The sequence below is a fragment of the Salvelinus fontinalis genome, chromosome 17, assembly GCF_029448725.1.
Source record: "Salvelinus fontinalis isolate EN_2023a chromosome 17, ASM2944872v1, whole genome shotgun sequence".
Classification (NCBI taxonomy): Eukaryota; Metazoa; Chordata; class Actinopteri; order Salmoniformes; family Salmonidae; genus Salvelinus; species Salvelinus fontinalis.
In genome coordinates this window covers 11,452,261-11,475,695 of record NC_074681.1, presented here as the reverse complement: position 1 = coordinate 11,475,695, position 23,435 = coordinate 11,452,261, and the positions used below count along the sequence as shown (strand labels likewise).

Genomic DNA, 23,435 nt, shown 5'->3' with positions numbered 1-23,435 from the left:
CTACCTCGAATAAGTGCTTTAGGACATTTTTCTAGATAAGCCCTTTTGTTGAACTCTCATTGGGAAAAGGGTGATATATATATATCACTTATAGTAGCCGTGACAACAATACAATGGGGCTGGAGATAGCCTAGTAGCCTAAGGGCGTTGGGCCAGTAACCGCAAGTTGTTGGTTCGAATCCCCAAGCCGACCCTTGAGCAAGGCACTTAACTCTAATTGCTCATTTTGAATCTTCTATTTTTAGAATTTTTTATTGTTGGACATAAAAGAGTGTAAAAACACCTGTTCCAAAGTGTTTCAACGCATAATAGAGAGATATATGTGATATAAATGTAAGCAAGGTTTAAAATTGTTACATTTTAGTCTAATATTATAACTGCTTGGGCATCTTCTTGTCAATTTTCAGTCTACAAAATTATTTTTAATTATGTTCCGGACACCTGAACATCCGCTGAACATCCGCTGATTTTTTTTTCAAAATAATCAGCTCGTGGCTGAAACTAGTTGATGATCCCTGGCATATGGTATCGCTCATATTGTTTATTTAGATGTATCGTGATCCTGTCTCTGTCTGATATCCTCTCATTCTGAGGCATACATTTAATGATCGTTATCTTACCCTGGTGTTCATCTATACTCTATTTATCTATTTATGTAATAACCTATTTGAAAGATTATATATAACATACATTTGTTTTCTTCTTTTGTTGGACATTTTGACTGAGGTGGTCAGCGACATAGAATTACATGTAGAATCTCTGTAGTCTGCAATTTATCCAATCACACAGGTTCACAGGTTGGTTCCTGGAACTTCACAGTCCAGGTCAACTTCCCGGTTGGTTACTGGAAAACACTGGTTCCTGACAATAGAAAAAGCTCTCGCTTTGAATAGTGGACAATAGTATTAGTTTGGCTGAAACAATAATGTTTTGGGAAGGACATTTTCTGGCCTGTATCCCCTATTTATAAAACTATCAATATGACCTCAAGTGTCCGTCACCAAGCCTAGGGATTCATCTGATATTTATAAGTAGAGGTACAACTAGAAAAAGAAAAAATGTAAATGAAGCATCACATATCAGTTGTGTGCCATGGATAGGGGACAGGTCTCCCCTAAAGGGACCATTCTAATCTTGATGGGATCACCTACAAGACTGTAATAAATCATAACAATAGAAATACGAAACTCAGATCAAGTTTCAGATCTATCTCTGTAAAGTTTCATTTGCTCAGATTTCTCTCTTTGTCCTTGGTTGACAAAACAGCCTTATCCATGCTTGATCCTTTTTTCTCTCTCGATTTACTCGTACACACCCACACCTGTTCAAGTTAAGAATTAGTAGTGACTAGTCAATGGTTCATATTTGCATCTTCTGTTAGCTAAGGGGTTCTTGGAGAAACCTTTAATGGTTCGATGTAGCAACGGGTTTCTGGAGTGGAGGTGTGGCTTAGTATTTTAGTTAGGTGTTTGGCCACCTGTTAGAGTAAATGTCATTCCTGTTCATCTGTTCTGTTGTGTCATCACATGTTAAGGTTGAACAATGACAGTTTGGTAGCTTTAATGAGGCTAACAGAGGTGTATGAGTTCCTCAAGAGCCTATGCAAATCCCAAAGTTGGAATAGTTACCACTTTATTACTATAAATAATCAGCAATGTTAATATTATTAATATTATATTCAAAAATATAATATGTAAAGATATTCAAGGACGGTTGGCCAAAAATATCTGAAAGCCACACTTCCAATAAGCCATGCCTCCAATCTGATTGTCTGTCACCTCTACAATAAATAATAAGGAATGTTCAAAATTGAACCCCTCCCATGACAAAAAAGTTCAGGTTTGAACCTTTACATAGGGGTTCCTCAAATAGACCCTTTTCAGAAGTGTTCCTCCAGGAACCTTTTAAACTAGAATGTTTCCACTGGTGTGGCAACCCAAAAGTTTCTTCCAGACACCTTTACATCTAGAGTGTAGGATCTGTAGGATCTAACTTAGAGAGCCACGCATGACAGAGATATAGTCACTGGGGAACAAGGAGTGTTCAGTTCAAGCTCTAGTGTCTTTGTCAGTACCAAACAATTAACCTTCGCTGTATGACATGGAACACCTAGTAGTATACACGTTTCTTCACATCTTAACTGATGACCTTGCTGCATATGAGGTTAATAACTTCCTTCATGACCAGACCAGTCTTTGTCATCAGTCTTTGGTCCTTTGTATTTGATTTGAATAAATAGGATAGTTTTGGACACACAGTACTGCTGTGGACTGTGGTGAGTAACAAAGTGAGCCTACTGGGTCAGATAATGGGTGATACTGAGTCCTGTGAGCAGTAACAAGATGGCGCCAGAGGGGATGGCTGCCGTTTCATGGGCTCTTATTAACCAACAGTGCTATTTTGTTTGTTTGTTCACGTTTTTTTTAACCATATTTTGTACATTCTGTTGCTGCTACCGTCTCTTTTGACCAAAAATAGCTTCTGGAATCAGAGCAGCGATTACTGACCTTGAACTGGAAGAAGAATTTCTCATTAACGAGTCGGATGAGAGGGATTTACTCCAGACACCGAACAGGCCCACATCCCCGTCATTCGCAGGAGAAAAAGACGCAAGAGGTATCGCGGAAAGAGATCGGGGTGCCTTGTGAGGATACGCCGACGAGTGGCTAATCTTCCCTTGCCATCCGTACTACTAGCCAACGTACAATCGCTGGATAATAAATTAGACGAACTCCTACCAATGGGACATTAAATACGGTAATATCTTATGTTTCACCGAGTCGTGGCTGAACGACGACATGAATAACATACAGCTGGCAGGTTATACACTCTATCGGCAGGATAGAACAGCAGCCTCTGGTAAGACAAGCGGTGACGGTCTATGTATATTTGTAAACAACAGCTGGTGCACGATATCTAAGGAAGTCTCGAGGTTTTGCTTGCCTGAGGTAGAGTATCTCATGATAAGCTGTAGACCACACTATCTACCTAGAGAGTTTATCTGTATTTTTCTTAGTTTTTACATACTGATGCTGGCACTAAGACCACACTCAATGAGCTATATACCGGCATAAGCAAACTGGAAAACATTCATCCAGATGTGGCGCACCTAGTGGCCTGGGACTTTAATGCAGGGAGACTTAAATCAGTTTTAGCTAATTTCTATCAGCATGTTAAATTTACAACCAGAGGGAAAAAAACTCTAGACCCCCTTTACTCCACACACAGAGACATGTGCAAAGCTCTCCCTCGCCCACCATTTGGAAAATCTGACCATAATTCTATCCTCCTGTTTCCTGCTTACAAGCAAAAATTCAAGCAGAAAGCACCAGAGACTCGGTCAATAAAAAAGTGGTCAGATGAAGCAGATGCTAAGCTACAGGACTGTTTTGCTAGCACAGACTGGAATATGTTCCGGGATTCATCCAATGGCATTGAGGAGTATACCACCTCAGTCATCGGCTTCATCAATAAGTGCATCGATGACGTCGCCCCCACAGTGACTGTACTTACATACCCCAACCAGAAGCCATGGATTACAAGCAACCTCCTGCCGCTTTCAAGGAGCGGGACTCTAACCCGGAAGCTTATAAGAAATCCTGCTATGCTCTCCGATGAACCATCAAACAGGCAAAGCATCAATACAGGACAAAGATCTAATCGTACTACACTGGCTCCGATGCTCGTTGGATGTGGCAGGGCCTGCAAACTATTACAGACTACAAAGGGAAGCACAGCCGAGAGCTCCCCAATGACACGAGCCTTCCTTCAGAGGAAGGCCCAAAAAATTGTCAAAGACTCCGCCCGGGCAACGAAGGACGGGCTTCGTAAGAAGCATTTCAAGGTCCATTTCAAGGTCTCCAGATCTCAACCCCATAGAAAATCTTTGGAGGGAGTTGAAAGTCTGTGTTGCCCAGCAACAGCCCCAAAACATCACTGCTCTAGAGGAGATCTGCATGGAGGAATGGGCCAAAATACCAGCAACAGTGTGTGAAAACCTTGTGAAGACTTACAGAAAACGTTTGACCTCTGTCAATGCCCACAAAGGGTATATAACAAAGTATTGAGATAAACTTTTGTTATTGACCAAATACTTATTTTCCACCATAATTTGCAAATAAATTCATTAAAAATTCTACAATGTGATTTTCTGGAATTTTTCTTCTCATTTTGTCTGTCATAGTTGAAGTGTACCTATGATGAAAATTACAGGCCTCTCTCATCTTTTTAAGTGGGAGAACTTGCACAATTGGTGGCTGACTAAATACTTTTTTGCCCCACTGTATGTGTTATATTTCTTTGTTTTTGGCTGAGTGTGGTTCCCAATCAGAGGCAGCTGTCTATTGTTGTCTCTGATTGGGAATCATACTTAGGCAGCCTTTTCCCACCTGTGTTTTGTGGGTAGTTGTTTTCTGTTTAGTGTGTCTTCACCTTACAGAACTGTTTCATTTCTCACTTTGTTATTTTGCTTGAGTGTTTTTGGTGAATAAATGATCATAAACACGTACCACGCTCCGCTTTGGTCCACTTCTTCAGACGAGCGTTACACAGGTGTTGTAGCTCCAGCACAACAGGACGTTATCCACTGTAATGCAGAGCCATGCAAGCATAATTTTGCCATTATACAACTGGATATTTAACTCACCAACATACAGCATGCAGTATACAGATAGCACACATGAACACACCTGGCCTATGACTGTAACACTATAGCTAAGCCATTATACATACTGTAGCGACTAGCACAGACAGCAGTGTGTTATGTGGTAGGCTATTAGTGGGTTGTGTTGTACTTACCAGTGTTCGCGGGGTCCGACATGCCAATCAACCTGCTATCTGCCAATCACGGGAATGCCTGGAATGTTCTGAAGCCGGGCATCCTGGTGGTTGGCGGAGTGGCGTGGAGGGGGGTTGGGCAGGGGGATGGAGCATTGGAAGTTAAGACCAGGTTTAGCCTTTGTTCTTTCTCTTACGTCTGGCCTTCACAAGAGAAGGTCACGGTTGGCTTGTATGGTATCTTTCATTTATTTGGTGTGGGCTACAGCCAAACAGTGTAAAGTTGGGTTAATAAACCGTCAATTTGTAAACTCAACCCTCTGTCTGGACAATTCTTCCTTTATGGTCTAGTCAGGTCATTACAATACATTTACTCAACTGCTGTTGTTGACAAATGACAGTAGCTATTTAATGGGGCACAGTGTAATAGTGCACCTGTGTACATCCAGTACTACAATTGAGTAGGCTATCTTTCCTCCTCCTTCTCTGATAGGCCTGCTGGTACCCTGGCAGTGGGAGGGCTCAATCTTTGGTATTTGCTGAAAACAATAAAAGAATTGTCATTTCATTCCCCCTAAAAAAAACGAAAAACGTCAAAGTTGACACTACCCTGCAGTCATAATCAGAAATAGCATCGGCCTACTATACATCTTTAGCCTCAAGGCAGAGGCTCTCCAGGAAGAATGGGAGCAACAGATTTTAAAGTGATACAGCTTTTGCTTTTAATCAGTTTATCTGAGGTAAGAACAGATCTTTACTAATTAGACCTAAAAATAATGTGTTGCTTAAACAATCTTAGTGTTGATTATTGCAGTTGTATATGCTATTGTTATTCTGCTGTGTCATTGTAACCATCTGAAAACATGCACGTTGTATGATTCTAGAAATGCATAGAGACAGAGGGAGACGTTTGGGAAATAAATACATAGGATTTTTAGAGTAGCACTGCTTTCAACAAGTGTATGCCCAACCTTGGCTCAATAGACAAATTCATTCATGGAGGAGAAAAAAACCCTGAGCTCACTGACCAGTCCTGAAATCTGTGTTGAGTGAAGAAAAAATGTGCTGCCTCTCGGCCTGTCATGCAGGGTGAATATTATACAGGACAGGGGTATAAATGTTCCTTTTAGGGATAACATATGAAACACCACCGCTACCGTTGAAATGCTTTCCGTTAGCGTTAATGTTTATGTTTGGTTTTCAGATATGTGGAGCGCAAAAAGGTATTCAAACAACCCTTTGTTAACTTTTTAAAACAAACTTTCCCACATAATTGCTTGAGAGACGCACACATTAACATTCTCTTTTATTTCACTGTTATTACACCATTATAAAGTACATGCAAATAATAAGCCTAAAATGTATTTAATGATTTCTGTTCTTTCACAACGTTGCAGACATAACATTATCCGTGTTCCAAGTCTCCACAAAAAGTATGACGGTGCGATGGAGTCGTTACTCTGGCGCCAGTTCCTACAAAATCACCGCCACACCAAAGAATTCTCCTCAACCGTCCGCATTCGCTCAGTTTAGCGGGAACTCCGTCATGGGCTCTGTTAACTCTCTCTCCGCCAACACGATGTACACCATGCGGGTCGAGGCCATTGACAAAGCGGGCAACATCCTGAGCAGTGCAGAGTTGGACGGAAGCTCATGTATGTATGCATGCATAATGGCCATGTGTGTGCGTAATGGACATATTGTGAATTATGTATAATGCATTGTAGGCCTGCTATTCTGTCAATGCTTTGAATAAGGTATTTGAATAAGAAGATGATGATGATAATTATGATGATAATGATAATTATGATGATGATGATGATAATTATGATGATAATGATAATTATGATGATGCTAATTATGATTATGATTATGATGATAATTATGATGCTGATGATGATTATGCTGATTATAATGATAATTATGATGTTCATGATGATGATGATGATAATGATAATTATGATGTTCTTGATGATGATGATGATGATGATGATAATGATAATTATGATGTTCATGATGATGCTGATAATTATGATGATGATAATGATGATGATGATGATGATTATGATTATGATGATAATTATGATGCTGATGATGATTATGCTGATTATAATGATAATTATGATGTTCATGATGATGATGATGATAATGATAATTATGATGTTCTTGATGATGATGATGATGATGATGATAATGATAATTATGATGTTCATGATGATGCTGATAATTATGATGATGATAATGATGATGATGATGATGATGATTATGATTATGATGATAATTATGATGATTATGATGATGATGTCTATATCCCTGTGTGTGATGATGCTCTGTTCTGCTCTGCTCTGACCACCAGCCCCCGAGGTACCTACCATTAAGCAGGCCTACTCCAAGCGGAGCGACAGCATCACTGTGGAGTTCAGTGAGGTGATGGGGGCGAGAGGCTACATCCTGCGAGCTGAGTCTGAGGTGGGAGACTTCTTCTCAGAGACCGCGGTGACCAGCTCCCCTGGCACCGTACTGCAGCTGCAGCCATACACAGACTACACCCTCAGTGTCATGTCTGTCAACAGCGCGGGACGCAGCCAGCCCTCAGCACCTGTCCAGATCAGAACGGGTAGATGGTTTAGATACATACACCTGTCCAGGTTTATACACCTGTTCACATACACCTGTTTAGATACATACACCTGTCCAGGTTTATACACCTGTTCACATACACCTGTTTAGATACATACACCTGTCCAGGTTTATACACCTGTTCACATACACCTGTTTAGATACATACACCTGTCCAGGTTTATACACCTGTTCACATACACCTGTTTAGATACATACACCTGTCCAGGTTTATACACCTGTTCACATACACCTGTTTAGATACATACACCTGTCCGGGTTTATACACCTGTTCACATACACCTGTTTAGATACATACACCTGTCCAGGTTTATACACCTGTTCACATACACCTGTTTAGATACATACACCTGTCCAGGTTTATACGCCTGTTCACATACACCTGTTTAGATACATACACCTGTCCAGGTTTATACACCTGTTCACATACACCTGTTTAGATGTTTAGATATATACACCTGTCCAGGTTTATACGCCTGTTCACATACACCTGTTTAGATACATACACCTGTCTAGGTTTATACACCTGTTCACATACACCTGTTTAGATACATACACCTGTCCAGGTTTATACACCTGTTCACATACACCTGTTTAGATACATACACCTGTCCAGGTTTATACACCTGTTCACATACACCTGTTTAGATACATACACCTGTCCAGGTTTATACGCCTGTTCACATACACCTGTTTAGATACATACACCTGTCCAGGTTTATACACCTGTTCACATACACCTGTTTAGATACATACACCAGTCTAGGTTTATAAAAAAAGCCTTAAGTTTGTTACAATAATTAGAAAGTAAAATGACAATTAGTGTCTATCTGATCCAAGCCACAAGAAGAATCGATCACAGGCAATAAGTCTATCCATCAACTTTCACTCACTCTTCAAATGAAATTAAAAGTTGTTTACTTAATATCGTAATGACTGTATCATGACTGAAACGCTACCTCTCCATAGTGTCTGAGAGACAAAGGGCTGCTATCTCCATAATGGAGTGCAGTTTCACAGCTCTATTGTCATAGTGGGTGCCTTGTGCGGAAACTGTATCTCCCCATTTAAGCCTTAAAACATATCAGAACATGAAAAGGGAAACCATGAGAACTAGGTTCTCCTCTCCCCAAGGAGAACTGGACGTATCATAAGGACAGGAAAATGGATTCTATTTCACTAGCAAACAAAAAAGATGACTCTCTTTTCGGCCAGGTTTGGACTATTTCAATGTATTCTCTCTTCTTTTTTCTTTGCCTGGAACAGGTTTGTTTCCTTCCTGGATAGTATCCTCTCTCTCTTTCTCGCTCTCTCTCTCTCTCTCTCTCTCTCTCTCTCTCTCTCTCTCGCTCTCTCTCTCTCTCTCTCTCTCTCTCTCTCTCTCTCTCTCTCTCTCTCTCTCTCTCTCTCTCTCTCTCTCTCTCTCTCTCTCTCTCTTTCTCTTTCTCTTTCTCTCTGCCTCTTTTCAACACATCTATTAGTTTATTAATCTACCTTTTTTCTCCCTTCCCCCTCTACCTTTTTTCTCCCTTCCCCCTCTTCAGTGGTGGTGGCCCCACAGCTAAACTCCACCTCTCCCAGAAATGACACCATCCTGGTGACCTGGTCCCCGGTCAACAACACGGTCCTCTACACCCTCTGCATCATCAAGGATGGCTCCAACTCTCGCCTCAAACTCAACACCAGCGACCCATTCATGACCTTTGATGGCCTGGAGCCCGGTACCACCTACTGCATCAAGGGCACAGCCTGGGACCTGGACGGTCGCCCCGGAGACGACCTCACTGTGTGTCAGATCACCCGTAAGCATGGCAACTGGATGTTTGGTTAATAATATTAGCTTGTATTAAAACCTCTTAGGAGAGAAAGAGATCTGGCAAGGTGCCAGAAAGGGAAAAGTTATTTATGCTTTGTATCTAGAGACACAATAGTGAACAATAGACACAATGTAACACATAATCAGCATATAACATCAGTCTTTGAAATTGTCAAAGCCTTTGAGAGTCACTTGGTGGGAGGTGTCTGCTATGGTGCTGGTACAATTTTCCGTCATAGCCTGTCCACTAGATGTTGGCACAGTTCATTAGAACCCAGGTATGACTTTATATGCCATCTAGATATATAAGTGTGTCTATGTGAATATGTTAATCTCATGTTCATATCAGTAAAATATTTTTTTTGTGTCGTTCTTTGAATAACTGTATCTCTGTCCCCCCACTAGGTCCTCTCAGCCCTGAGGCCGTCCAGGTGTTTTTGACCCAGACCAGGTCTGGGGGTTTGGCAGTCTACTGGCAGATGGTGCATGGGGCAGACGTCTACTTGGCAAGGACCTCTACTGGTCAGAACTGCTCTGCCTCAGAGAGGTTCTGTATGATCAGCCCACTGAGCTGCGGGCAGAACCACAGTGTGACTGTTACTGCCGAGAACAGCGCTGGAACCAGCAACCCCTCTGACCCTGAGGAATTCATCACATGTATGTATACCCCCTGACCTTTGACCTCTTACCTCTGGCTCTGGCTCTGACCCCTAACCCAAAAATCAAATAAATAAATAAAATAAAAATGTATTGGTCGAGTATACAGATTTGCAGATGTTATTGGTGGTGCAGCGAAATGCTTGTGTTGCTAGCTCCAACCGTGCAGTAAAACATAGCAATACAAATAATACACACATAATCCAGAATTTAAAAAAAACCCATAGTTATATAGGATGAGCCATGACTACAGTAGAATACAGTATATGCATATAAAGTGAGTAAAACAGTATGTAAACATTATTAAAGTGACCAGTGTTCAATGACTATGTACATAGGGCATCAGTCTCTAAGGTGCAGGGTAGAGTACCGAGTGGTAACCGGCTAGTAACAGTGACTAAGGTTCAGGACAGGAGACAGGGTACAGGGCGGAGGCTGAATAGTGGTGACTGTTCAACAGTCTGATGGCCTGGAGATAGAAGCTGTTTCTCAGTCTCTCTGTCTCAGCTTTGATGCACCTGTACTGTCTTCGGCATGGCTCGGGTGGCTGAAGTCCTTCACGATCTTCCTGTGACACAAGGTTTTCTAGATGTCCGGGAGGGCAGTACTTGCAACACTACACTGTAGCCATACTAACATGAGTCTTTCCGGTGTTATTACAAAGGTAGGAGGTCAATGTAAGCTGACGTCCCCAATATTATTACTATGATATAAGGTAATGTAATGTTATCCTAATCTCTCTTGTCTCTCTCGGGCACACATGTGTAATAATAGTGTATTTACATGTACTTGCAATACTTCCAGTGTTATTACTATGGTATAAGGTAATGTAATCTCTTGACCCTCTCTGTCACACATATGTAATAATAGTGTATTTTATTACTATGGTATAAGGTCTATAATGTAGAGTCCTGCCTGGAGTTACATGCATATCACTCTTGTGTCTCTCTGTCAGTCCCATGCCCTGTGGAGAGAATCTGGGTAGATGAGCACCAGGCGGGCAGCTGCTGGGTGTCGTGGACTGAGATGCCCCTGGTGGAGTACTACATCGCTTTTGTCAAGAGAGACGATGGGTCTGAGGAGCGCTGTAACACCACTGACACCACCTGTCACTTCTACTGCATGTGTGGCTACACCTACCTCATCACCATGTTCACCTACAACCAGGCTGGCTCCAGTCCACCGGGAGACGTGTTTAATTATACCACCAGTAAGAGTTATTATATTGTCCACACACACACACACAGCTTTGTCAAGTCACTCATCTCTCTTCTCTTCCTCCCTAGTTCCCTGTTGCCCAGAGGACGTTACCATAGCACTGGTGTCCACGGAGACCCTGGAGATCATGTGGTCGTCGGTGCGGGGGGCGGAGCTATACGAGACGACGGCGGAGGAGATTGATGATGTCATCCACTGTAAGGACACGGCGCCTGTGTGTGCTTTGTCCAACCTACGCTGTAACACACAGTACAGTGTGGTGGTGACACCATGCAGCGAAATACGAGGCTGCAACCACACCTGCAAACCTCACACACATGAGACAGGTAAAACACACATCAATACAATAGGTAACAAACAGTGCAATGGTGTATTCACTTTAAATTACATAGAAAACATTTTATTTTAAGAATGAGATCAGCTCTTCCTCAACTTTACTGTCTTTGTTCTACATGGGATCTCACTTTACCATTACAAGACCAGTAGAGGCTGCTGAGGGGAGGACGGCTCATAATAATGGCTGGAACGGAGCAAATGGAATGGATCCTAGGTTCCTGCCTTTCTAGGGAGTTTTTCCTAGCCACCGTGCTTCTACAGTCGTGTCCAAAAGTTTTGAGAATGACACAAATATTTATTTTAACTAAGTCTGCTGCCTCAGTTTGTATGATGGCAATTTGCATATACTCCAGAATGTTATGAAGAGTGATCAGATGAATTGCAATTAAATGCAAAGTCCCTCTTTGCCATGCAAATGAACTGAATCCCCCAAAAACATTTCCACTGCATTTCAGCCCTGCCACAAAAGGACCAGCTGACATCATGTCAGTGATTCTCTCGTTAACACAGGTGTGAGTGTTGACGAGGACAAGGCTGGAGATCACTCTGTCATGCTGATTGAGTTCGAATAACAGACTGGAAGCTTCAAAAGAAGGGTGTTGCTTGGAATCATTGTTCTTCCTCTGTCAATCATGGTTACCTGCAAGGAAACACGTGCCGTCATCATTGCTTTGCACAAAAAGGGCTTCACAGGCAAGGATGTTGCTGCCAGTAAGATTGCACCTAAATCAACCATTTATCGGATCATCAAGAACTTCAAGGAGAGCGGTTCAATTGTTGTGAAGTAGGCTTCAGGGTGCCCAAGAAAGTCCAGCAAGCCCCAGGACCGTCTCCTAAAGTTGATTCAGCTGCGGGCCCGGGGCACCACCATTACAGTGCTTGCTCAGGAATGGCAGCAGGCAGGTGTAAGTGCATCTGCATGCACAGTGAGGTGAAGACTTTTGGAGGATGGCCTGGTGTCAAGAAGGACAGCAAAGAAGCCACTTCTCTCCAGGAAAAACATCAGAGACAGATTGATATTCTGCAAAAGGTACAGGGATTGGACTGCTGAGGACTGGGGTAAAGTAATTTTCTCTGATGAATCCCCTTTCCGATTGTTTGGGGCATCTGTAAAAAAGCTTGTCCGGAAAAGACAAGGTGAGCGCTACCATCAGTCCTGTGTCATGCCAACAGTAAAGCATCCTGAGACCATTCATGCGTGGGGTTGCTTCTCAGCCAAGGGAGTGAGCTCGCTCACAATTTTGTCTTAGAACACAGCCATGAATAAAGAATGGTACGAACACATCCTCCGAGAGCAACTTCTCCCAACCATCCAGGAACAGTTTGGTGACGAACAATGCCTTTTCCAGCATGATGGAGCACCTTGCCATAAGGCAAAAGTGATCGGGGAACAAAACATCGATATTTTGGGTCCATGGCCAGGAAACTCCCCAGACCTTAATCCCATTGAGAACTTGTGGTCAATCCTCAAGAGGTGGGTGGACTAACAAAAACACACAAATTCTGACAAACCAAGCATTGATTATGCAAGAATGGGCTGCCATCAGTCAGGATGTGGCCCAGAAGTTAATTGACAGCATGCCAGGGCGGATTGCAGAGGTCTTGAAAAGGAAGGGTCAACACTGCAAATATTGACTCTTTGCATCAACTTCATGTAATTGTCAATAAAATCCTTTGACACTTATGAAATGCTTGTAATTATACTTCAGTATTCCATAGTAACATCTGACAAAAATATCTAAAGACACTGAAGCAGCAAACGTTGTGGAAATTAATATGTGTATCATTCTCAAAACTTTTGGCCACAACTGTACATCTGCATTGCTTGCTGTTTGGGGGTTTAGACTGAGTTTCTATATAGCACTTTGTGACATTGGCTGATGTATTGTGAAAAGGGCATTTGGGCATAAATAGGGCATAAATACATTTGATTGATTGATCAAACACATGGAAACCATGTGTATTTATGTGTATTTGATACCATTCCACTAATTCTGTTCCAGCCATTACCACGAGCCTGTCCTCCCCAATGAAGGTACCACCAACCTCCTGTGTACAAGACAAGGATAAGGATAAGCTTTAACCAATCAACAAATGAAACAATTAACCAGTCCATTAACCCCTCGTCTCTCCTCTAGCTCCCTGTTCTCCAGAGATCCTGAGTGTATCTCAGACCAACTCATCCTCGAGTGTCAGTGTGTTGTACACGGCCCCCAACACCCCCAACACCACCTACACTGTCACAGCCGTGGGCCTCACTGACACACACACCTGTCAATCACTCTCCACCTCTTGCCAGCTCACACAGCTTCCCTGCGGAGCCACCTATGATGTCACAGCGTATGCCAGGACAGCAGTGGGGCCAAGCCTGTCCAGCTATAGCGTGCCCCTGGAAACAGGTGCGGAAAACCCTGTATGACAGAGTGTATGTGGTTGTTAGAGCAAATCTAAAACGATATCCTATTTGTGCAGTATGGGAATAGGGTGTCATGTGAACCATAAATGTACAGACCATAGATATACATACCATGGATATATAGAACATAGATATACACACCATAGATATACATACCGTAGATATATAAACCATAGATATAAAGACCATAGATTATACAGACCATAGACATACAGACAATACAGATAACTCTCGGGCAGTCTCATTTGACACCGTCTTTCCTATGCAGTGCACTAGTTTTAGCCAGATATCTAAGAATCTGTTCTGTTCCCTCGCCAGGTCCCTGCTGCCCCCACACCCTAACAGTAGACCAGGTGACCCAGGCCATGACCAACGTCACCTGGTCCCCCGCTACAGGGGCGCGCTCCTATGTCACGGCGCTGACATCACCTCGGGGACACGCCAAGTGCCACACCATGGACACACACTGCCTTATGGGATGCATCACCTGCGGGACCAACTATAGCGTGAGCCTGGAGGCCATCAGCAGGACAGGCCACAAGGCAGAATGCAGATATCATGGGTTCTCATCCAGTGAGTATGAGTATGCATAGGCCACACAGACAGACAGACAGACAGACAGACAGACAGACAGACAGACAGACAGAGCTAGTCAAAGGTAGATATACTGAAAACACACCCACACACACATACATGCATGAACGCACAGAATATTCTTGCACACTCAACAAACTGCTAAAAAATCACAAACAAACACCAATATTTCCCCCCAATTTGCATCCTGTCCATTCAAGACCACGTCATATAAATCTTCAATCTTTCCTCCTCTCTCGCTCCCAGGCGCCTGTTGTCCATCGAGTGTCAAGCTCTACCGGATGGCCAACAGAACTCTGAGGGTGTACTGGCACTCCTCGGGCCCCCAGAATCACACAGTGAACCTGATTGGGACAGGCACCAACCACACCTGCATCTCCCCGCCCCTCAGCAGCTCCTGTGACGTGGCCAAGGTCATGTGTGGGGACGTCTACACCATGGTGGTGGCACCTGTCAATCAGGATGGGAGCAAAGTCACATTCTGTCCCGGCAGGATCTACTCTGGTGAGTGTAGTTACTTAGTTAGTTAGTTAGTTGGTTAGATGGTTAGATGGTTAGTTAGTAGTTCAAAGCTAGTTAGTGGGTAGTTAGTTAGTAGTTTGTTGGTGGTTAGTAGTTAGTTAGCAGTAGTATTTGTTAGTTAGTAGTTAGCTATTAGTAAAGTTGAAGTCGGAAGTTTACATACAGTTAGGTTGGAGACAAAACTTGTTTTTCAACCATTCCACAAATTTCTTATTAACAAACTATAGTTTTGGCAAGTCGGTTAGGACATCTACTTTGTGCATGACACAAGTAATTTTTTCCAACAATTGTTTACAGACAGATTATTTCACTAATAATTGTAACGATCTGGGTGTCGTGGGTCTGAAGTCAGGTGCAGGAAACAGAGAGTTCAAAATAGTGCTCTTTATTGCACAAACGGCGGACACAGGCCACCTCACAAAACCACTAAGTGCCGAACAAAACAAACACCTCAAACACAGGGACTAAAACAGTATAGCAAAAACCCACGAACAGGAACAAACACGTTCGTCTCAAATGTACACAAATGTTACACCAAACAATCCCGCACAAAGAAACAGGCGGGCCGGCTGACTAATAAAGCCCTACCAATCACCACAACTCATGACAGGTGTAATCAATCAACATACAAGGAGGGGGAGAAAGAAACAGTGGCAGCTAGTAGGCCGGCGACGGCGACCGCCGAGCGCCACCCGAACGGGAAGGGGAGCCACCTTCGGTCGAAGTCGTGACAATAATTCACTGTATCACAATTCCAGTGGGTCAGAAGTTTACATACACTAAGTTGACTGCCTATAAACAGCTTGGAAAATTCCAGAAAATTTTGTCATGGCTTTAGAAGCTTCTGATAGGCTAATTGACATCATTTGAGTGATTTGGAGGTGTACCTGTGGATGTATTTCAAGGCCTAAGTTCAAACTCAGTGCATCTTTGCTTGACATCATGGGAAAATCAAAAGAAATCAGCCAAGACCTCCTAAAAAAAATTGTGGACCTCCACAAGTCTGGTTCGTCCTTGGGAGCAATTTCCAAACGCCTGAAGGTACCACGTTCATCTGTACAAACAATAGTATACAAGTATAAACACCATGGGACCACACAGCCGTCATACCGCTTAGATAATTTTGTACCTGTTTCCTCCAGCATCTTTACAAGGTCCTTTGCTGTTGTTCTTATATTGATTTGCACTTTTCTCACCAAAGTACATTCTTCTCTAGGAGACAGAACGCATCTCCTACCTAAGCGGTATGACGGCTGTGTGGTCCCATGGTGTTTATACTTGCATACTATCCCATAGAAAATTAGTGGGCAGAACTGAAAAAGCATGTTTTAATTATTTTTTTTACCTTTATTTAACTAGGCAAGTCAGTTAAGAACAAATTCTTATTTTCAATGACGGCCTAGGAACAGTGGGTGAACTGCTTTGTTCAGGGGCAGAACGACAGATTTTTACCTCATCAGCTTGGGGATTCGATCTTGCAACTTTTCGGTTACTAGTCCAACGCTCTAACCACTAGGCTACTTGCCGCCCCAAAAAGTGTGTGCGAGCAAGGAGGCCTACAAACCTGACTCAGTTACACCAGCTCTGTCAGGAGGACTGGGCCAAAATTCACCCAACTTATTGTGGGAAGCTTGTGGAAGGCTACCCGAAACGTTTGCCCCAAGTTAAACAATTTAAAGGCAATGCTACCAAATACTAATTGAGTGTATGTAAACTTCTGACCCACTGAGAATGTGATGAAAGAAATAAAAGCTGAAATAAATCATTCTTTCTACTATTATTCTGACATTTCACATTCTTAAAATAAAGTGATGATCCTAACTGTCCTAAAACAGGGAATTTTTAAATGTCAGGAATTGTGAAAAACAGAGTTTAAATGTATTTGCCTGAGGTGTATGTAAACTTCCGACTTCAACTGCAGTTCGTTAGCTAGTAGATAGATAGTTAGGTAGTTAGTTAGTTTGAAGTTCATAGCTAGTTAGTAGTTAGTTAGTTAGTAGTTAGTCAGTAGATAGTTAGTTAATGAGTTAGTTAGTTGTTAGTTAGTTAGTTGTTAGTCAGTTAGTTAGTTAGTCATGAGTTAGTTAAATAGTTAGTTGTTAGTTAGTTAGTTAGTTAGTTAGTTAGTTAGTTTGTTAGTTAGTAGTTAGTTAGCCATTAGTTAGTTAGTTCATTAGTTAATTAGTTAGTTGTTACTTTGTTTGTTTGTTAGTTAGTTAGTAGTTGGTTAGTTAGTTACTAGTTAGTTAGTTAGTTACTAGTTAGTTAGTTAGTTACTAGTTAGTTCGTTAGTTAGTTGTCAGTTCATTCATTTGTTTGTTTGTTAGTTAGTTAGTTAGTTCGTTAGTTAGTTAGTAGTTGGTTATTTGATTCGTTGTTCGTTAGGTGGTTAGTTGTTTTGTTGGTTAGCTTGTTACTAGTTAGTTGGTTTGTTAGGCACATAAATATATTCTGTGATTGATAGGTCAAACTGGGAATGTCTACAGTTAGTTTGTATCTAATGGCATTGTTCTCATTCTCTTACAGTGTCCTGCTCCGGAAGCAATGTAGGAATGGGTAAGTGTCTAGCGTCCGATAGTAAACTTCACCGGGCAACTTTACTGACATTGTGTATCCTACCCAATACACTCTAAAAAGAAATGGCTCCTGGAAGATCTTTTATGGGTACTTCAAATTGAAACTGTGGGGGAACCTCTTCAAAGAACCCCCTTTAATGGTTCCTCAAATAACCTTTGGGGGTTCATTTGTTCCATTATTATTATTAATCAGCATAACATAACAACAATAACAACAATAACACAATATTTTAGTTGTCAGTGTTTATTATGATTTGTGGCAAAGCAGAATTAAAAAATCTAAATATGAGGTCAACTCCCAGCAGAGCTCCAAGTTCAATCAATATATCCTCTTGCGTGTTAATGTGTTGATATCCTTCGTGTCCATAGCCAGAAGGGTTTTGCAGTGTAGGGAGGGTGAAGTCTGTGAATACAAAAATAATAATTATACAGATGATTAAGAAAACGTGCACATGACAGCTTTCATTCCTTGGTTTTTGTGGTAAATGTAAATGAAAATATGTCACTTTTGACAACAGTTTTCATACACATACCTTGTCCATAATGTAGAGACCTCTGGGATCTTCATCGAAGAGCTCAGTGAGGAGCAAGATGGCTGCTGTGATTGAATCCTATAAGGTTTTAGAGAACCCATTAATTAAAATTAGATGATAGCCTACAGTACATGTGATCTGCATGACATTATGTGACAAACCAATACCAATTGTACATACCTTTGTGTGCCTCCTCGTCAGAATACCTGCAGACACACATAAAGTGGGCAGTTCAGTCATCTGCGTCCAATGCAGCTAAAGCCATCAACATATTCTTACCTCTTTGTTGATTGACATCCACTGAATTGTGTCCATGTTCTCTTTTGTAAATAATTTTATAAGGGGGAAAGTGCCCAACAACACAGCCATTTGCATAAATATGAAAAGATAGACGGCATCATCATAAAACGATACCAATTTAGATCATACAAGGGAGGAACTTTACCTTAAATCGAGGAGAGCTTAAAAATGGTCAGCTGTTTTTCAAATTCAAATCCACATTTTTCAGTTGGGCAGTTAGGTTCCTGGAAGAACTCACAAGAGCTAAGGAGGTTCCTCGATGAACCCCACCTCCTATGGGGTTCTTCAAAGTACCTTTTGGGGGCATTTTTCAGTGCCCAGAACCCTAAGGTTCTTCAAAGAACTTTGAGGATCTTAGAAGAACCCTTGTTGAAACTCCTAATTTTTTGAGTATATGTTGAACACCATTATTTCTCTTTCTCTTCTTTCTAGTGATCTATCGGGGAAAGAGAAGTGTCGATTAGAGGTGAGTTTAAATTGTGTATAACAAAATCATCAACTGTAAAAAAAGACTAAAAACTGATCATAAACTCTGTTGTGTAAACTTTTGAAACGTTCATTGTGTCATCCTTTATACATCGTCATCTACTATATCAAATTATGAAAGATCCAGAAGAAAGGTGCTTTCACAACACCTGTCCTTTGTGTTACCGCATGTCATAAAGAGTATCGCGTAACTTCATAAGCATCCATAAATTGCATCAGTCTATATGAGGTTGTCAACAACAATAAAGGCTGCAGGTAGTCTAGCGGTTAGAGCATTGGGCCAGTAACCGAAAGATTGCTAGTTCAAATCCCTGAGGTGAAAAATATGTTAATGTTACCTTGAGCAAGGCACTTAACCCTAATTGCGCCAGGGTTGCCGTTGCTAATAGTTACCCGTGACCCAACTGTCTGAGGGAGAGCAAAAAATCACATTTCCTATTCACAAATGCATCTTAATAAACACTTGTGTGAAAATAGGACAAATATAAACACCAACCAAATTAATTATGTTTTAAGACCAGACCTCTTTGTATAGAAAGGTCAATGTCCCAGTGGAACAACAGACTGAGAGGACAGGTCAGACAGGCATTCTTAGAAGAGGTGAGACAGTATTCTTAGAGGTGAGACAGTATTCTTAGAAGAGGTGAGACAGTATTCTTAGAGGTGAGACAGTATTCTTAGAGGTGAGACAGTATTCTTAGAAGAGGTGAGACAGTATTCTTAGAAGAGGTGAGACAGTATTCTTAGAGGTGAGACAGTATTCTTAGAGGTGAGACAGTATTCTTAGAAGAGGTGAGACAGTATTCTTAGAAGAGGTGAGACAGTATTCTTAGAAGAGGTGAGACAGTATTCTTAGAAGAGGTGAGACAGTATTCTTAGAAGAGGTGAGACAGTATTCTTAGAAGAGGTGAGACAGTATTCTTAGAAGAGGTGAGACAGTATTCTTAGAGGTGAGACAGTATTCTTAGAGGTGAGACAGTATTCTTAGAAGAGGTGAGACAGTATTCTTAGAGGTGAGACAGTATTCTTAGAAGAGGTAAGACAGTATTCTTAGAGGTGAGACAGTATTCTTAGAAGAGGTGAGACAGTATTCTTAGAAGAGGTGAGACGTTATTCTTAGAAGAGGTGAGACAGTATTCTTAGAGGTGAGATGGTATTCTTAGATGAGGTGGGACAGTATTCTTAGAAGATGTGAGACAGTAGTCTTAGAAGAGGTGAGACAGAATTCTTAGAAGAGGTGAGACATTTTTCTTAAAGGTGAGACGGTATTCTTAGAGGTGAGACAGTATTCTTAAATGTGAGACGTTATCCTTAGAAGAGGTGATACAGTATTCTTAGAAGAGGTGAGACAGCATTCTTAGAAGAGGTGAGACAGCATTCTTAAAAGAGATGAGACAGCATTCTTAGAAGAGGTGAGACAGTATTCTTAGAAGAGGTGAGACAGTATTCTTAGAAGAGGTGAGACAGTATTCTTAGAAGAGGTGAGACAGTATTCTTAGAAGAGGTGAGACAGTATTCTTAGAAGAGGTGAGACAGCATTCTTAGAAGAAGTGAGACAGTATTCTTACAAGAGGTGAGACAGAATTCTTAGAAAAGGTGAGACAGTATTCTTAGAAGAAGTGAGACAGTATTCTTAGAAGAGGTGAGACAGTATTCTTAGAAGAGGTGAGACAGTATTCTTAGACGAAGTGAGACAGTATTCTTAGAAGAGGTGAGACAGCATTCTTAGAAGAGGTGAGACAGCATTCTTAGAAGAGGTGAGACAGTATTCTTAGAAGAGGTGAGACAGTATTCTTAGAAGAGGTGAGACAGTATTCTTAGAGGTGAGACAGTATTCTTAGAGGTGAGACAGTATTCTTAGAAGAAGTGAGACAGTATTCTTAGACGAAGTGAGACAGTATTCTTAGAGGTGAGACAGTATTCTTAGAGGTGAGACAGTATTCTTAGAAGAGGTGAGACAGTATTCTTAGAAGAGGTGAGACAGTATTCTTAGAAGAGGTAAGACAGTATTCTTAGAGGTGAGACAGTATTCTTAGAGGTGAGACAGCATTCTTAGAAGAGGTAAGACAGTATTCTTAGAGGTGAGACAGTATTCTTAGAGGTGAATATATGTATATATATTTTAATTGAACCTTTATTTAAGTCAGTTAAGTCAGTTAAGAACAAATTCTAATTTGTTTACAATGACGGCCCACCCCGGCGACGCTGGGCCATGGGACTCCCAATCAGGCCGGATGTGATACAGCCTGGATTCGAACCAAGGACTATAGTGACACCTCTTGCACCGAGTGGCAGGGCCTTAGACCGCTGCGCCAATCAGGTGCCTCGGGAGCCTTGGGAGTCAGAAACATTTATTCTAGTGTCAAAATTGACTACAAAGTGTAAATAGGATCATCATAAAGTCAGTATTCCAAAACTGATTTTTGTGAGATTTGTTTAACTGAAGATGTCACAACTTACATGAGGGTTCGGTTTGATTTCAAACCTGCCAACACTGCCTGGCACAATCTAATCAAGGCTGGCAGTAATCAAATCATCCATCTGTTTAGACAGTGGTAATGAAAAACTTAGAAGAAGAACGGGGAAACAGAAAGAAACCTTGACAGCAGAGTGACTGACATTCCGTAGACAAGAGGCTTGAACAACAGCAGCTTTAAAGACAGCTAACACATTAACACCAGTTCTACTGTTATACATCTGTCCCTCATCTGTCCCTAATATGTCCCTCATCTGTCCCTCTGCTCTGTCCCTCTGCTCTGTCCCTCATCTGTCCCTCTGCTCTGTCCCTCATCTGTCCCTCTGCTCTGTCCCTCATCTGTCCCTCATCTGTCCCTCATCTGTCCCTCTGCTCTGTCCCTCATCTGTCCCTCATCTGTCCCTCATCTGTCCCTCTGCTCTGTCCCTCATTTGTCCCCCATCTGTCCCTCTGCTCTGTCCCTCATCTGTCCCTCTGCTCTGTCCCTCTGCTCTGTCCCTCATCTGTCCCTCTGCTCTGTCCCTCTGCTCTGTCCCTCTGCTCTGTCCCTCATCTATGTCCCTCTGCTCTGTCCCTCTGCTCTGTCCCTCTTGTATTGCAGGTAATCCTCTGGAAAGACACAACATGTAATCTACTTATATCAACGTCTGTCCCGTCTGTCAAGAAATCAGCTGAAATGTCATTGTTTTTTATTCAGTCCCCCTCCTTTGATTCTATCTTCATCTGTCTATGCTGTCTGGGTCCAACATGTGTCCTTATGACAAACCATCATTATGTTCATTATTAAAGGTGTGTTATCTTCAGTTTATAACTCAATAAGACTTGATGCAGGGTGATATGACTATAAAGAGACATGCAAGCTTGTGAATTATACATTATAATCTCTACAATCAAAATGACACATTAAATGTGTTCAATTACAAATGCTTGACGTTGACGTTTCGTTATCTGTATCCGCTGTGTCCTTCTCCAACATATATTGTGTTTAACTAACAGACTGAAACTGTGATTTTTGATCCTACTGTTTAGCAGAGAGAAATCATTACAATGTATGTCCTTTGTGTAAGTCTACCTTTATGGACCAAGAGAAACAAGAGAAACGGTGTGCCACATCATACATTTGTCTGTGAGCTGTACAGTCTTTTTTTTCTTTTTATACATGAAATAACATAAGTATCCCTAAGTAGGAAGCCTCCATAGGGTTGTTGTTAAGCATGTTATGTAACAGTGGTCATATGGCTGTTTGTTGGTCACTGTGAAAGAGGAGCATAGAGAACATACTAGAATACCACTGGAGCTCAGGCTGCTGCTGAGGGGAGAACGGATTATAACAATGTCCAGAACGGAGCAAATGGAATGGCATCGAACACCTGGAAACCATGTGTTTGCATGTATTTAAAACCATTCCATCTATACCTCTCCAGCCATTACCACGAGCCCATTCTCCCCAATTAATGTGTGAACAACCTCCTGTGCACTGGAGTCATGCCTGGAGTCATACATGTCATATGGATGATACGTCAGGTCATATTAATGTTCCCATTGCATTCATTGTGTTCAAACAATAAAACACACCCTATTGCATTACCACACTGTGTGGCGTCAATCAATGAATCTCTTGGAGTAATTCAGACTTATCTCTGAAAGATTAATAATAAAGATATTATGTACAGTACCAGTCAAAAGTTTGAACACACCTACACGTTCAAGGGTTTTTCTTTATTTTTACTATTTTCTACATTGTAGAATAATAGTGAAGACATCAAAACTATGAAATAACACATATAGAATCATGTAGTAAGCAAAAAAGTGTTAATCAAATCCAAATATATTATATTTTAGATTCTTTGAAGTAGCCACCCTTTGCTTGATGACAGCTTTGCACACTCTTGGCATTCTCTCAACCAGCTTCATGAGGTCACCTGAAATTAGATCATGAGGTCACCTGGAATGCATTTCAATTACCAGGTGTGCCTTGTTAAAAGTAAATTTCTGGAATTCTCTCAACCAGTTCCCACATATGTTGAGCACTTTTTGGCTGCTTTTCCTTCACTCTGCGGTCCATCCCAAACCATCTCAATTGGGTTGA

The 23,435-nt window shown here is 41.6% G+C and overlaps 1 protein-coding gene across 1 annotated transcript; it reads left to right on the top strand.

Annotated features, from left to right (window-relative positions):
* Positions 1-5,459: 5,459 nt before the first annotated feature.
* fndc7a (fibronectin type III domain containing 7a) lies at positions 5,460-22,903 on the top strand. Its single transcript, XM_055867713.1, has 14 exons — positions 5,460-5,516; positions 5,981-5,999; positions 6,174-6,431; positions 7,133-7,393; positions 8,961-9,218; positions 9,638-9,889; positions 10,845-11,099; positions 11,176-11,433; positions 13,582-13,842; positions 14,178-14,432; positions 14,700-14,957; positions 17,502-17,531; positions 18,817-18,850; positions 21,948-22,903. Exons 1-13 carry the CDS (start codon positions 5,460-5,462, stop codon positions 18,846-18,848), a joined length of 2,454 nt encoding a protein of 817 aa, XP_055723688.1. The 3' UTR covers positions 18,849-18,850; positions 21,948-22,903.
* The last annotated feature ends 532 nt before the right edge of the window (positions 22,904-23,435 follow it).